The sequence below is a fragment of the Panthera onca genome, chromosome B4 (genome assembly GCF_046562875.1).
Source record: "Panthera onca isolate mPanOnc1 chromosome B4, mPanOnc1 haplotype 2, whole genome shotgun sequence".
NCBI lineage: Eukaryota > Metazoa > Chordata > Mammalia > Carnivora > Felidae > Panthera > Panthera onca.
Window position 1 is genome coordinate 123690116 of NC_138345.1, and position 16973 is coordinate 123707088.

Below are 16973 nucleotides of genomic sequence, written 5' to 3' on the forward strand. Positions count from 1 at the left end.
ACTCTAGCTAGGTTGATAGTCCAGAGCTACTGACTTGGAGAATGCCTGTCACTCCCCATGTTTGAATTGGCATCCCTGTTTCACTGTCAGTTGACCTAATCTGTTAAGAGTTTATTTACTTATGAGCTGTTAATGTTGTGGTGTTTACCCGTATACCTCCTTGTAGATCACTGCATGGATTTGTTAAATCTTGAAGTTTCTTATATGCTCAATAAGAGTCTTGATAAATTTTTCTTTCTCTAAAATTAGAAAGAGACTCCTTCAAATCCAGTGGCCACAGTGAAAGCAGGAGAACGACAGTGGTGTGATGTAGGAATTTTTAAAAATAACACAGCTTTGGTGAGCCAGTTTTATTTGCTGCCCAAAGGGAAGCAAAGCATCTCAAAGGTAGCTATTGATATGTTTTCTACACTGTGAGTTTGTAAGTGTCACAAATGAGGTCTTTTTTTATAACCCTGATTGAAGTCACTTTGGGATGAGTGAAATTGGGATCTGTTCACAGTCTATAATTAAGAGTTCTGTATGCCTTCTTATCTTGTATTCTTTTATAAGGCTCTTTTTATGGACTGTATCATAAGCAGGTCACTTAAAAAATCTTATACAATCACTGGGCTGGATTTTGAGTCAAAATTAATATGGTCTGGCAGTACAGATAAGGATGTCTTTTAAATACCTCTAATTTTTTTATCTGGTATGTTTAGAGAATGGAACATTTTTTCTTAGAACTTTTTTAATTCCTGATTTTACAACTTAAAAAATTTAATAGCCCCTGTAGATGAAGGAATACAATCTAGTTTTCTCTTGATTCTGAAACCCCTTAAAGTGGAACTCATATATATAAACATTAACCCTCTAAGAATTATCAAATAGATAACAGCTCCAAAGCACACTGAACTAATTTTTTTCTGGAATGGGGAATTTCAGAGAGTGAATTGCCAAGGAAATAGCTACTTAGTTTGACTCTCCCAAAGACCTGCACAAATGGACAATATATCATTTATCATTATATTTTAGTTTCTCTAATATTACCTCTGGCATCTCTCTTTTTCATATAGAATTTTTCCAATTGTTGACAAAAATGAAAATCCTGGTGAATAATTTGTTAGTATTATACCTAATGAAATTTCTGGCTGTAGCTTAATTTCATATATTAGAAATAACGATATCTAAGGGCCTAGTAATTACCTGTTTTTCCCAAAAGAAAAACAGCATAAAATTTAGAGTCAGTAAACTTGGGTTTGAATCATTAGTTCCAGCACTCAACAGTGTGACCTTGGAGAAGTCACTTGTTTAACCTGAGACTCAGTTTCCTCACTTATAAAATAAAAATGATAAAGCTCCCTTAAAAATGGGAATGATACATTAGGACTACCTGTCTCACAGTGGTGCAGTGAGAGGGAAAATATGGAAAAATTGTTTGAAAGTTATGAATGTTATGATCTTTCTACCCAGAGTATACAATCCAATTATTTAACATTTGTTCAGCATCTGCTGAATATTAATGTTTAAAATGCTCCATAATACATGCTGATCACTTCTTTTCTGGCAAGTTTGCTTGCCTGTATCCAAAGGGTATTGTTCCTGGTTAGACTGAGAAGAATTCCTCTGAGATTTCTATTCTAAGTTTATATGGACGGTTGTTTCTTTGCTTATAGTGGTTGTCAGTTTTTTTCCTACCTTTACATTCTTCATGTGCAGAATATGCTTAAATTTCTTTTTATAATCAGTGGTTTTTAACTGGAAACGTCACTTTTCCTCCAGATAAGAATCACTGATTTATAGGCTTAGTTGCTTTTGTATTTGGAGGGTTTATTCCATGTGTGACAGAGGGAAAAAATTAAATGTGAACTAGAACCTTAAAACATAATTAATTCTTTGAAAAGTTTTCTTGTTTAATGACAAAATAATTGCACTTTTTCTTTGACTTTTGTATATGTTACATTTTAGATAGGAAATGCGGACGTACCTGACTACAGTTTACTTAAGAAACAAGATCTTGTTCCAGGCACAGGATACAGATTCAGGGTAGCAGCCATCAATGGATGTGGAATAGGCCCTTTCAGCAAAATCAGTGAATTTAAAACTTGTATTCCCGGTTTTCCTGGAGCTCCTTCTGCAGTCAGAATTTCAAAGGTGAGATGTCCGGTCAAGTCTTGGTGATTTATTTATTGAAAGTTTATACATGAAGTAAAACCATCAGTTTAGAGATTCTTGTTAGTAACCGATGAAATGAGAGGTATCTAAAAGGGGTATCTAAAAACCGATGTAACATTGTGTGTCAACACTATTTCAATTTTTGAAAAATTAAGTAATAAGTGGGGTGGATTAAAAGTTTAAAAAATATTGCTTGCTAATAACTCATAATTTTAAGGACCAAATTTCAAGCAGAATTACAGCATCCAAATTATAGAAAGTCAGAGAAATCTGGTATGCTTCTTAATATTAACTTTGTTCTTGTTGTATGGAACCAAAAAGTTTGTGTTGGAGAATTTTAATAGAACACATGAAATTGAATTATATTTTATCCTAAGGTCCTGCCCCTCTTTAGAGAAGAAAAGATCTGCTTTCAGGTAAGAAAAATCCCTTTCTTGGGATGGTATAGGCAGACATTTAAGCCTAGTTATGATATTGAAAAGTGGGCAATGAATTAAACATTGTAAATCCAACTAAGGTAAGTTTAAAAAAATCGGTAATAAAAGTTCTAATATCTAATGCAATTACTTTAGCAAAAAACAATATTTTGTGTTCTAAAGATAGACTCAACATTATAAGTGATATTAGAGAAAATTTCAGAACCTTTACCTGTTTTTGTTTTTGTTTTTTCTCCTCTCTTCAAGAATGTTGAGGGTATCCACCTTTCCTGGGAACCTCCAACTTCACCTTCTGGAAATATTTTGGAATATTCAGCCTACCTGGCTATCCGCACAGCACAAATACAAGATAATCCAAGTCAACTTGTGTTTATGAGGATTTATTGTGGTCTTAAGACATCATGTATAGTAACTGCTGGGCAACTTGCAAATGCACATATCGATTATACGTCCAGGCCTGCCATTGTGTTCAGGATATCAGCAAAGAATGAAAAGGGATATGGACCAGCTACGCAAGTTCGATGGCTTCAAGGTAACAATAAAAAAGCACCTTTAAATTGAGTTGTTTTTTTTGTTTTTTTTGTTTTTTTTTACTGAAGCTATTGTGATGATTATTTATTAGTAACTGGTTATGAAGATTTGTCATTTAAAAGAGTATTCTCTGACTGTATTTCTAGCACTTATGAGTTTGAGTTTGTAAGTTGTTCTTAAAATGTATTTGCTCAATTTTAGATCCAAATAAAAATAGAAAAGAAGCAAAGACTCTCTGAAAATTAGTGTATGGATTCGTCCTTACAGTTATATAACTGCTCTTTTATAAAGGAAAATAGTAAAATTAAGATAAAAGCTAGAAGGCTTTATTACCCCAATATCTTTTCTAAAGGCCATGTAACTCAGTCATCCTAGAGGTATTGAGATGATTCTAGTAACTGGCTGTTGTACACTGTGCTGTCTTACTTAGTAGATGTTCTCTCCATTGTAAAGGCCCTGTTTTTGAGTACTCCCTATAACTTTATTATTCTATATGAGCAGTGATTCTCTAACAACTGTCTTCTACTGGATAATATCTGTGATACTAATATTAGGAGCCGCTATTTGATTCATTTTTTTTCTTTACCTACAGTTAGCACAGAGCTTAAGAAATTAAAAAAGAAAGAGGCGAGTTTAGAAACTCTGGTTTTGAATTTTCTTTATTTTCCAAGAATCATGGCAAAATACAAAAAGAGTAATGGGTTTTCTTGATTCATACCAGGCTGATACATTGGAATATATTTTTGGCCAAAGCACTTAATGTACCTGGTCTTCGATTTCCTCATTAATACAAGAGGGAGTTAAAAGAATTTACATATAAGGTTTCTTTCAGCACTAAAATGCTGTCTTTTCATCAGAAGCAAAGTATATCTGTGAACATTTTAGCAAGTGTTTTAATGGCTCTAACTTTGCTTTTGCTGAAACTAAAACATGCGGAATTTAAAATTCAAAATTGAAGTACATGTCCTCTTTATTGCAGAAAGAAAGAAGCACCTTAACAGGACACAAGTTTTGAAATAGTGTTTTAAACATTTGTAAGATTTTTGTAAATGCTCTAAATGTTTTATTTTTGCATTGTTTTTACCTCAAAATTGTATAAACTTTTTTACAACTGAAAAATAAGCATTAGACAGCTTACTCAGGTCCCATTGCAACCTTAAAGATGCAGGTAGGCATTATGGATACTCTGCCACAGGTAGCTTGTTTTGAACCTTTTAGGAATTTCCCGGTTCTGCTGCCGATACAAATCTGGAGTGAATATACAGAGCAATATAACCGCAGAAAAGATGGTTCAAACTAAGAGCCGTAATAACTGCAGGGGCCCAGGCCTATCTATTTCTACCATGCGACCTTATGCCAGGTCAGGTGGACTGAGTAGCTGTGTCCTCGAGCTTCACGTATAATACTCCCGGCCACGATGGATTTAATTATCCAGGATTGATATATATGTATGTTCCAGTTACTAATTTAAAGTGTATAGAATATTTTAATATATAATTTTTGTAAAGAACTGGGATTTTTATACTACAGTATTTGTAATTAATGTGTCTCACTAATTAAGTTTCTCTTGAAGAAAATATGCAAGCTGTTAGACACATAATGAGTGATTTCCAAACTCTAAAGGTAAAATAAATGCACTACTCTGGTGTTATTAGAATACCTTTTTTGTGGCTGTATGAATCCTAAATCTTTAAATGTGTATTTTTACAAACAATGTTTACAAGGAGCTTCTCTGGTTTGTTGTCTCAGCACCTCCCTTGGTGAGAGCTTCATTCTGCATTTGTTAAATTCATATGCTTTGCTTTTAGCATATGCTTGCTTTTTGCACTAGTAGAATTTTAACTTACCTCATTATTATGTTTGTAATCATTTGTATAGCTTCCATAATATGTCTGGTATAGGCTAAACAAATACTTAACCAAAGTTAAAATAAATGGTAAGCAGTTTTGCACATATTAAATGCTAGGGTTTTTTGTGTATATATGTGTGTTTAGTTATAAAAAGAGTAAGAATGAAAAGTTATAGTAAGTATATGTTTCAAGTCCAATTATTTTAATGATTTATCTGCTTTATTAGAAAAAGGTCTGGCTTTTAACTCCTTATTCTCTGCATTAATTAACAATTTGCATCTTGAAGCACTTCCCTTAATGACAAGGACGAAGTTGACTTTAAGCAAAGAATAGAATATTTGTTTGAGTGTGCACATTTGTAACTATTTAGTATTTGGTTTAGTTTACTTTGCTTATATGCCTCTGTTGTGCTATGAACCTGTGGTTCTAAATACATCTTATTTTCTAGAGAGAAAGGCAGTCTTGCTATATACCAAGGGATTTGTGAAAATAACAAATGTTTTTACTTTGACAATTAGCCCAGATTCTGTTATCGTTTTGTTTTGTTTTGTTTTTTGGCATTTGTGCATTAAGCACTGGTCATATTTATTGGTGACTGAAAGATGCCATTGAGAGATCTCTGTGGCTTGACATTCATAGTTAATAACAGATCTTTAAGCTGCGTGTTCATGAATAGAATGTAGTAGGGTAAATAACAAGAGAAGTGCATTTAGCTTCCTATGATTTGCACATTTTCTAAGCGAAGATCCCTTTGAGTAGCAGTGGGCTAGATCATGCAGGTATCTTTCATATGAGGATTTACACTGAGTTAAATGACTCTTTACTCCTCCTTGCTGAATAAGCAATTCAGATGTACAAGCCTTTGTGCCATAGTCCTCTACCTGGGCTCTACAACTTTGGTTCACATATGTAGTAAAAAGATTTTGATGTTGCATGCTCTTAGAATTATATTTTCTAAGATATTGTATTGGCTTTGTTTTAGCTTAGTAAACTGTCTTGGCAGTTTAACTAGAAATAGGGTATTATAAACTCACTGTTATCTGCATTAAAAAAACAACAACAATCTGATTGCATGTATGAGGCCCCCTTGCTCTATAACCCAATTACATAAATATAATCATCTCTAAGCAGGTGAAACTGTTGACCTGTTATTTCAAAGACTTGTAGTCTAGCCAAGATTTGTTCTGGTTAGAGGTCTGGTCTATTATAACTGAAGGTATTTTTATTTTAAAAAATTGCAGCACTTGTAGCATCAAAATCACTTGTAACATTGCCTATGAAGAGTTAATTAGGTTGAAAGTTATTGCAGTAATCTTACCATGAATGAAATAGGTTGCAAAATAGACTTGGTCTTTGACTGCTTAAGGTATAAACTGACAGTTACATTTCCCAAGACTGATTTTAGGCAGTTTTATGTATTATGTACCAATGATGTGTAAAATAAAGCACCTTTTCTATTATAACCAATTACAGGTGTTATTTGTTTTGAACTATATGAGAGAAAAATTAGTGATGGATGGCAGAGTAAATCTGTAAAATGTTGATTTTATATCGTTCACTTAAAATAATATAGGCAGTCTCATAAAGAATAGATTGTATCCGAAAACTTGTTTTTAAGTTAGTGAATTGTGTTTGGGAGTCATTTTCTCATAGAAATGTAAAGCCTGTCTCTCTAACCCTTACTGTGGCTGAGCTAGTAAGTAAAAAGGCACCTGGCTCCAGGAGACAAATCTAAACTGTTGTCATCTCTTTTGTCCTCTAGTCGCTTTTAATTTTTTGTCTTTATGCTTTTCACCCATTTAATTCACAGCAGCCAGACTTCTGTCCTGCTACTCCATCAAAACGGCTCTAGCAAAGGTCAGGGATAACTTCTCATTTCCCAAATCTAGTGATTTCTCTTGTCATTCGTAACTTAACCATTCCCTGGACACTTGGACATTTTCTTGGTTTCTATGCTACCGCTAGCTCTTCCTTCCCGTAACTCCTCCTGTCTGTAGGCCCCTTTTCTACTCGCCCCTGCCTTCATTTGTTTTTTTCAAGATTCACGTCCTTTTTCAAGATTTCAAGATGAAGCATTTCCTGACATGCTCCATTTCCAGGTAGATTTGACCCCTTTGTCTTATGCCCCCACTGTCCTTTGTCAAATCTTCTGTCATAGCTGCCTAAAAAACATTGTGTCCTTACTTGTTAGCATTGTTCTCTCCCTCTGCCAGATGGTAGGTCTTTGAGGCAGAGAGTGGGTCTTTCTATTTCTCACATATCAGCCATTTAACTGGTACTTAAATATGTGTTAACATGATTAAGGAAAATTGTCACCTTCACATTTCTCCATATTCTCACTCCCCTCTCTCAAATTGGGGTCAGAGTGGGAGGAAGGCTTTGATAGGGAAACAGATTTTAGCTCTTACTTCGGTTCCTAAGAGTTCTGGGATAAATAAAGAATATGTCACATATATACTGGGCTAAACGGGATTTAACATAGGTATGTATAGGTCTCAAGCAGAAGTCTTTGACCTAAAAAGATCTGAGCATTTAGTGAGATTGGTAGGTATTGCTGGGTTATGATTTTTAATATTGGATGGAATGGAAAATGAGCTAAAAATATTTCCAAACTATTTCCTTATAGGAAAGCCATGGACTCTTGTCTAACATTAGAAAAAACAACCTACCTATTTGATATTAAGCACTGGGACTGCTGGAAGACATGGAACACCAGCATTAATACATATCAAGTCAGGCCACTATTGTCACCTCCAAGCTTATAGGACAAAGGTTTCTTACACCACTAGAAAACAACATGACATTGGCACAACTTCCTTCCAGGTTTCCCAGTTAGAGTTGGGATTCCATACTATTCCTGTAACTCAAGAAGACTCTTTTTTCTTTTCTTTCTTTTTTTTTTTTTTTTAATCATGCCTGAAAAAACATGAAATACAACATTCTGGGGAGAAAAATTTCTATAAACTGAATGAAGAAAGAAAAGGCTTTAAGATCCAAGGATATCAGCCTCCTTGTTCAGAATAGATTTCTGTATCTTATTAGTATCTATTTGCTTCTTTCCTATCCTCTGAGGAGCTAAAATCAAGAAATGTCCACTTGTGAGATTGTTCATTTCAGCAAGGTCATCTGAAACAGAGTGTGAGGTTCTTTTGTGTATTTAGTACCTTGGATAAATTGAATTGAACAAGGGCCTGATACTTAAAGGCCATCATATTTGCAATCTGACTACTAGTAATGCCAGTGTCTCAAATTCAAAAGTCTTGAGAATACAGGTTATAAAGCCTTTGGCCTTAGATAGAGAGAAGGTTAGGAAGTCACAGGTATGAGGCAGTAGAGACAACAGAAGGATTCTCTATTTCCTGTTTTGATTTTGCTGGTTCAACAAAAAGTCTTTGCAGAGTATTTAGAGATGTCAGGGTGTTTACTTCTGAAGATAAAAAAAAAAATGTTGAAAGTATGAGTTTGTGTTATATCAGTTATGAAAGCTATTACAGAGAAGGAAATGGCCCCCTTCCTACCCACCTCCCCCTTCCTGGTCTCCTTACCACCCAGGGACAAAAAGCTAAAGGAGGAGAACTGAGGAAGGCACAGGAGAACCTGTGCCTGAGCATTTGCAGGTTAAAAAGAAAAGGTAGGACTTGTATTTGTTTTTGAACATGGAATAACTCTATCCACTAGTTAATCATGGTCCAACAAATATCCAGCTGTGACCAAGAGGATCACTCATTCCTTGTATCTGGGGAGACAGAGTGGAAGTTCCTTAAGAACTTGAGAAAGGTTCCCTCCTAATTTCTCTGTTTCTTACTGGAGAGGGAGGAAAAAGCTGCCAGTATATTAATGACCGCCCATCATAATAAAGGTGTGGGTGTGATACTTAGGGCAGCATAGCGTGTAAGAGAGTGGGCAGAGTTCTGAAGGTCCGACTTTCTGATATAAAAGTCATCCTGCCCTGGGGGGTGCAAGATGGCGGAGTAGCTGGACCATTAGCTCACCCCACCCCTCCTCTACAGTCATCCTGCCACCACTTGCAGTTTAGCGCCCCCTGGTGGTGTTGTCCCTTCCACTTTAAATAAAGGTGAGATTTTAGGTCTTGTAGCTGCCTGGGATTTTTAAAATAGCTACAGCGATATCTGGAACTTTCCAGTGTGTTGGCCCTGTGTTAGACCCAGTGGGGGCGAGATTGGGCCTGGAGAATACACTTTGGACTTCCCCATTTTCTGGGAATGGGTTGCAGTCCTTTTGCTGCCAGGCCTGATCTACCTCTTGAAGCAACTCACCCAAGATAATAACTTTAGCTTGCCGTTTGGGGAAAGGGGATGGATGGAATGTTTCAAGATGTTTTTTTTTTTTTTTCTTTTTTTCAAGTTTTGAAATTGTGTAACAAATTTATGGCTATTTTCCTGAATCAGGAAAAATTGCACCTTAACTATCCCTTATTTAATCTGTGCAGTGTCACTGCCAGCAATGACCTTGGCAAAGTCACGATTACAAAATTGTTATGACATTTGTGTGATCAGCCTGACACTGTTATTGACCAATGTGGGGAAACAATAACTACCATGCACTTTCTGTATTTGGGGGGTTACTTAATACATAAATACATTATTAGGAGAATGTGCCAAAGGGAATTTGTACTATTGAAAGTCAGCAGAATTCAGTAAAGAGGCAGCGTCTCCATCCATTTATTTTGGAATTTGCATCACCTGTCTCTATTTTCTGCTTTATACAAGAGATTACACCCAGTGTACAAAGTAACCGGTTAACCAGTGTCATGTCGGTGACTCTGATTCATCCTGGCAGAGCAGGACTGTAATACTCCCATCTCGTTGGATCTGAACCTTTGGGAAACTGGTTAACTTCCGTGAGGAGTAGCGCATCTCATCCCTCTTTTTCTATTATCAGGTGCTTCTTCCCTACCAGTTAAAACAATTAGCTGATTTGCAGTGCACAGCAGTAGCTGAAATACGAGATGTTCCCTCTCTTTATTGATGAAATTATGTATTAAATAACCTTATAGCTTTTTTCTTTTAAAATATTTCTTGTGAAATAAAATGATCACACATGTATTCAACCTTCAGCATAAGAACTAGAACATTCTCAGATACCCAGAATGCCCCTATTTTTCCTCCCCCCCCCCCCCCCCCACTGCATAAGGTAAACATTATTCTGGATTTTTTTGTTAATAATTCCCATGTTTTTATTTATGGTTCTACCATCTATGTATGTATCCCTAATAGTATGCTGTTTAGATTTACCTGGTTTTTAACTTTCATGTAAATGGTTCCCTCCTGCATTATATCCTTCTGTGACTTTTTTCAGGCATTGGTTTTGAAATTCCCATCCGTGTTTATGCATATAACCACATTTCATTTGTTCTCACCGCTGTATCGTATTCCATTTTGTGGCTCTCCCACACTTTACTTATCTGTTCTTCTGTTCATGGAGATTTGGATTGTTTTCCATTTTGAGCTATCAAACAGTGCTGCCCGGAACATTCTGCCAATTACAATGGAAGCTCCATGTGGGCAGGGATTTTGTCTGTTTTGTCTGATCTTGTCTGTTGAGACACTCACGATGTCTAGGACAATGGAGGGCACATGGCGATGCTCAATAAATATTTGAGGAATGAATGAATTCTTGTACCTTTCCCCTGGCGCACATGTACAAGATTTGCTCCAGGGAGGTTGTGTTCAAAGTATGGTCCAGGGACCCTTTCAGGGGCTCTCTGAGGACAAAATTATTTTCATAAAATTACTAAAACATTATTTGTCCTTTTCACTGTCATTTTTCATGAGTTTATGTATTTTTCCAGAAATGATGACATCATCACTCTGACAGCTAATCAAGTGTATACTTGTGTATTTTTGTGTTTTGAAAATGCCTCTTTTAATTTTCAATTTGGTAAATATTGATAAATATAACCCACACAAACAACTGATTTTTGAGGTCCTCAGTATTTTTTAAGTATGCAAAGAGGTTCTGAGACCAAAAATTTGAGAACCACAGCTCTAAGAAGCAGGTTTTGCTTGGTCATGCTGAACTGTTTCTGAAAGCATTTGTACCAGTTTACGTTCCCCCCTGGCAATGGTTGAGTGCCATTGTTCCATATCTTAGCAAACACTTGGTCTTGACTATCTTTCCTATTTGCCAATTGGGTGGTGATTATATGGTGTCTTACTGTGGGTTTAATTTGCATTTCCCTGATTACTAATGAAATTGAGGGTTTTTTTTTTTTTAAATATATGAATGTGTTTCCTCTTATGTGAAGTACTTATTCATGTCTTTTCCCCATTTTTGTATTAGGTGTGTCTTTTTTTCATTGATTCATAGGATTTCTTTATAAATTCTGGGTACCAGTCCTTGGTCAGTTAAACATGTTGTATATATATCTTCTCCCAGTTTGTGTATTATCTTTTGTAATTGTATTGAATCTGTTGATCAGCCTGGAGAAAATTGATGTCTTTTCAGCAATAAGTCTTCCTAGCCAAAAACACTGTGTTCCATTTATTTGGTCTTCTTTTAATATCTCTCAATAAACTTTAATGATTTTTCTCCATAAAGGCCTTCATGTATTATATTAGATTTCTTCCTATGAATTTTTATATATTTTTAATGCTATGGTAAATTTTTAAATTTTTTCTATTCTAACTGGTTGTTTCTAATATAGATCATGTGCTATGTGTTGATTTTGGATCCAGCAGCCATGCTAAATTTTTATTCTAATAATGTATTTAGATGCTCTTGACTTTTTTAATACAATCATTATCGGCAAGTAGTGAGAATTTTCTTCCTTTATGATGCTTCTGCCTTTAAAAAATCATCTTCTTTAGTTTCTGCACTGGCTATGACCTGTAGTACAATGTTGAAAAGAACTGATAGTGAACTGATAGTGAACATCCTTGTTTTAAACATCCCAGTTTAAAGGGAATGCTTTCAACATTTCAGTAATTTTTTTCCCCTGTAAATGGCCTTTATCAATTAAGAAGATTCTCTTCTATTTCTGCTTTGCTAATAGTTTTATTATGAATGGGTGTTGAATTTTATTGAATGCTTTTTTCTCATCTATTTACATGATTGAATGTTTTTTGATGTTAATGTATTAAGTAATGGTGGCTGACTTTATTATTGAACCAACCTTTAATTCCAGGATAAAGCAACTTGGTCATGGTGTGTGTGTTTTATAATACATTGCTGAACTCAGTTTGCCAATATTTTGTTTAGGATTTTTGCTTCTGTATTCATGAGTAAAACTAGCTTATAGTACTTCTTTTATGCTCCATCATTGACTAGTTTTGAGGTATACTAGCCTCATGAAATGAGTTTTTCAATTGTCTGGAAGAGTTCAAGATTGGAACGAGTCTTTAAAACCATTTGGTCTGGGCGCCTGGGTGGCTCAGTCAGTTAAGTGTCTGACTTAGGCTCGGGTCATGATCTCATGGTTCATGAGTTCAAGCCCCACATCATGCTCTCCACTGTCAGCATGGAGCCTGTTTTGGATCCTCTGTCCCCCTTTCTCTCTGTCCTTCTCCCACTTGTGTGTGTGCTCTCTCTCAAAAAATAAATAAACTTTAAAAAAAAACATTTGGTCATTAAGAGAAGATTTTTAACTATTGATTCCATTTCTTTACAGATCATAGGAATATTAGGATTTTATATTATTGAGTCAATTTCATTAAGTTCAATAAATTTTTCTAACACTTCTCCATTTCATTAAGTTTTTTGATATGAAGTAATCCATATTTATGTTTTTAGTTTCCTCGGCATCTGTAGTTATGACCCATTTTCATTCCTGTGAGTTTATTTTGTGCCTTCTCATTTGATTAATCCAGAGGTTTGAATATTTAATCCATTGTTATTTTAAAAGTAGATTTCTAAATGCTAAAAGTGCATTATGGTTGTCTTAATCTTTATTTCTAATATTTTAATGGCAAATATGAGCTACAATATTTTAATTTTCTGAAATTTGAGACTAGCTTTATGATTTATGTGATCAGTTTTCATATATGCTCCATGTATACTTGAAAAGAGTGTGCATTCCCCACTTGTTGAGTATGGTGTCTATTAAATCAAACTTGTCAGTCATGCTGTACAAATCTTCTCTTTACTGATTTACTTGATACTTGATTTATTTATAGAAGAGTCTCAAGATCTCATTATAACTAGATTTCTCAATTTCTCATGAAGTTCTGTTTGCTTTTTCTTTTGGCTTTATTATTAAATGCATATTAATTTAGAATTTTTGGATCTTCCTTGGTGATTTAAACCTGTTATAATTATGTAGTGACTGTTATCTCTATTAATGCTCATTGCCTTCTGTCATCGTTGTTGTTGTTGCTGTAGCAATATTTTGGTTAGTTTTTATCTGAATATCATCGATCTTTCTTTGACCTTATATTTTGAGTTTGCAAGAGACACAATACAAAGATAAGGCCAAAGAAAATTTGCCATATATCCATACTGATTACAGATATAAGTTGGGTTTATTTCTAGGTTCTCATCATAAATATATCTTTTAATTGTCCACTCCCCACTTTTTGCTTTGTCTTTCATCTTTCATTTTCTTATTCTTTTCTCCCCTCCTGTTTTTTGGGGGTTTTTTTAGTTTTCAATTATTATTTTTTTCTTATGAACTCTGTTTGGCTTATAAATTTTATTTGTTCTGTGTATTCTTTTGCTCCTTACTCATATTTTCTATGCTTCTATTCCTTTACATATCAATTTCCATGTGTTGGTACCAATATTAAGAGTCTTCGTGGGTGATTTTGTTGTATAAGCTGTGTTTTTGTTTTCTTGTTTTTTTCACTTATGGTACCATTTTCCTTTCAACTTACTTTTGTTAGAAAATAGGGGTTATTTGAAGTATGGACTAAAATTGAGACCTTTAAGGGAGTATGTTTGCTCCGCCAGATACCCAGAGACTACGAACCTGAGAGCATTTTAAATATTCATTTATTTTGAGAGGGAGAGACAGAGCTGGGGATGGGCAGAGAGAGAGGGAGAGAAAATCCCAAGCAGGCTCTATGTTGTGGGTGCAGAGCCCGATGCAGGGCTTGATCTCACAAACTGAGATTGTGACCTGAGCCAAAATCAGAAGTGGGATGTTTAACCAACTGAGCCACCCAGGCATCTCTGAGAGCACTTTATATTACCAGCTTGATGGTTCTGTGATTTCAGATCACAGACCTTGAGTGCTGGTCTGTAATTACGAATTTGAGGTTGTAGTCGTTATTTATCCCCTGCTACCCGCACCAAAATCACAACAGGCAAGGTTCCTTGCTGCCCATTTCTCTGTGGCGGTCCTACCAGACTCCAGCCTAGGTGAGCCTTAGGCTTTATGTCCAGTCCCCCTCCACTCCCATCAGTTCATGGTCTCCAGAGTTCAACAGAACTCTTGGGGCAAAAGCAGGCTTTGGTGCTGGCTTACCTCACAGCTTTCCTGTTTTCACTTCATTTTTGTGGAGTTTTGCCTACTTTCGTGTCAATGCAGTGATATATTTTAAATATATTATCTAATATTACTTTGTCTTATTCAGCATTTGCATTCGTTTTGTTTTTAGTGAGAGAGAGAGAGAGAGAGCACGCGCATGAGTTGGGGAGAAGAGCAGAGGGAGAGAGGGAGAGAAAGCAGGCTCCATGCTCAACGCAGAGCCCAATATGGGGCTCGATCCTACAACCCTGGGTTCATGACCTAAGCTGAAATCAAGAATCGGATGCTTAACCGAATGAGCTACTCAGGCACCCCCGGCATTTGGTTTTTTTGAACCAGGAGTCATTGAGGGTATCTAGACTGCCTTACTCTCAAGAAATGAAGTCTAAACTAGAATTTGTTTCCCTCTGCCCTTGATGTGAGTATTCCTGCTCACACAGCAGTTTGTGCTCCATAAAAAACTATAGGTTGCTTAGTTCTCTCCTTCACACTGTCCTGCAGGGTAATACTCCTGTGGTATGGGTACTGCTACTTGCAAGGTTGGGAATGTACACAAAGAACCCATTTTTTTAAAGTTCTACTTTTCCTCCAAAGTGAGGAATGACTCTGCCATTTTCTTAAATGGCTGTTAGCTCAAATATTTCTTTCTGTTCTTTGATTAGAGATTGCTTTGGTCTGAGATAAGGATTTGGTCTTGGTCTCTTGCAGACCAGAATATTGGGCATTATGTATGCGAGAATAGGCCCCCTTGGCATACCTGCCCTGGCTGTAAGGCACCATCCGTTATGACTTGTCTTTGCCTAGTGATGTGTTTTGTTTTTTAATTTTTAAAATATTTTTTAAAATTTATTTTTGAGAGAGAGAGAGAGAGACAGTACCATTAGGGGAGGGGAAGAGAAGGAGACACAGTATCAAAGCAGGCTCCAGGCTCTGAGCTGTCAGCAGAGCCCGACACAGGGCTCAAACTCGTGAACCAGGAGATCATCATGACTTGGGCCAAAGTCAGACACTTAAATGACTGAGCCACCCAGGTGCCCCGCAATGTGTTTTCAACCAAGTACCTGGTGCTTAAAGTTTTGAAGTATCTTTCATTCAGATATACTCTGAAATTGAGCCCTGGAAAATAGGTGCCAAAGACTTACTGTTTGCTCTTAGAGGACACTCAAGGAAGACCTAAATTATACCTGCCAAGAGCCAATAGTGTGCACTCTGCCCTGTCACAATATTGTCATCTTCTGTATTGTTGTGAAAGATGGAGGAGTTACCTGTCAACTTGTCATTTCCACCCCTGATGGCCATTAGGTTTCTACAGAGCCAGCACGTAGTTTACTGCCGTCATTTGGCACGCTTGCTGGCATGAACCTTGGCCAAGGAGTTTTTACAATACGTTGCTTTGCACAGGTATCCATCTACCATGCTGTGCCAAAGGAAACGGACTCTGGAGCCGGTCAGGGAAAGCTGGAACTGTGTTGTTAGGCAAGCCTACATCTTGAAAGGTGATAGCCAGCAGCCAGAGAAACGGACCCATCCCAATGTCATCTGTGGCCCATGACTTGAAGAGATTCTGCCTTCTGGTTTTAAAATCCTTAAAATCAGGTATAAAAAGCAGCATTGTCTTAAAAGAAACGTCTAAGGGGCTGTAGCAGCCAACATATAGGCTGTGTACAAACCTACTCGGTTTGGGGTGGTGACATTTTCTCTATGTGGTAATACGAAGGTTTAACAAGTTTTAAAGGCTTTCCTGATGGAGTTTAAGCTAAAATCTGAAGGGTGAGACTTAGCCAGGCACAGGAAGAGAAAGAATGTTCTAGGCAGAGGGAAGCATATGTGTTTAAGGCCATGGTGGGGAGGGCAGAAGATACAAAGCACTTGGCACAAGGAGCCAAGAAATCAGGATTGGAGCCTAACAAGCAAGAGGAAGCTAAACCTGTAGTGAGCAAAGGAGTACATCCAGCTCTAAAAGAAACCATAAATTAAAACTGAGTATTAGTTGGGATTGTTCTATTTTTTACACTAAGACTTAATATGAGTTTAGGGTCAATATACCTAAACATAAATTGTCTAATTCAGGGAAACCAAACATACATATTTAAGATAGCCTAGCTTTTGGTATAGAGCTTACCCAGTATCATGTGATTCAGAAATGTATTTTATCATATAAAGCAACAAATATGGTCTTGTTTTGGACTACTGATAAAATGACTTACGCTAAAGAGAAAATACGTATTTTTTAAAAATCTTGTACTCAAGGTTTTATTCTTGGCGTATGTTAGAAATGATTTTTTTTCATTTGTCATGCTTAATTGATACTGTTGCAGAAATCCTTTTAGTTGGGCCCTCATAACTAGGTTCAGCCGGAATCCTTAAAGGTAACTGGCATTCCTTCATCCCACTAAGGCAATCTAGAAAACAGGCAATAAGGCATGTTTTGGAAGAAAAAAAAAAAAATACTGCATAGATATTACACTGTAGGAGGAAAAGAAACACAAATAGCTTACATCATCATACTCAAGTATATGACATTGGGAAGGTAACACGCAAAATTCTCTCTGGACTAAAGCATCTGTGTTAGAA

The 16973-nt window shown here is 36.2% G+C and overlaps 1 protein-coding gene across 5 annotated transcripts in view; it reads left to right on the top strand.

The window, feature by feature from the left end:
- Window positions 1-16891, top strand: part of HCFC2 (host cell factor C2) — a 47847-nt gene extending 30956 nt beyond the window's left edge. Inside the window, exons 13-17 of one of the 5 annotated variants that reach the window (XM_060656566.3) lie at window positions 250-387; window positions 1948-2133; window positions 2532-2570; window positions 2838-3123; window positions 4341-10010. In XM_060656566.3, the coding sequence (XP_060512549.1) occupies window positions 250-387; window positions 1948-2133; window positions 2532-2570; window positions 2838-3123; window positions 4341-4525 (834 nt within the window). In that variant the 3' untranslated portion in view covers window positions 4526-10010. Of the gene's footprint in view, window positions 1-249; window positions 388-1947; window positions 2134-2531; window positions 2571-2837; window positions 10011-15800 lie in introns of those variants that run through there. The other 4 variants (XM_060656568.3, XM_060656569.3, XM_060656567.3 and 1 more) reach the window with 4 other exon arrangements.
- The last annotated feature ends 82 nt before the right edge of the window (window positions 16892-16973 follow it).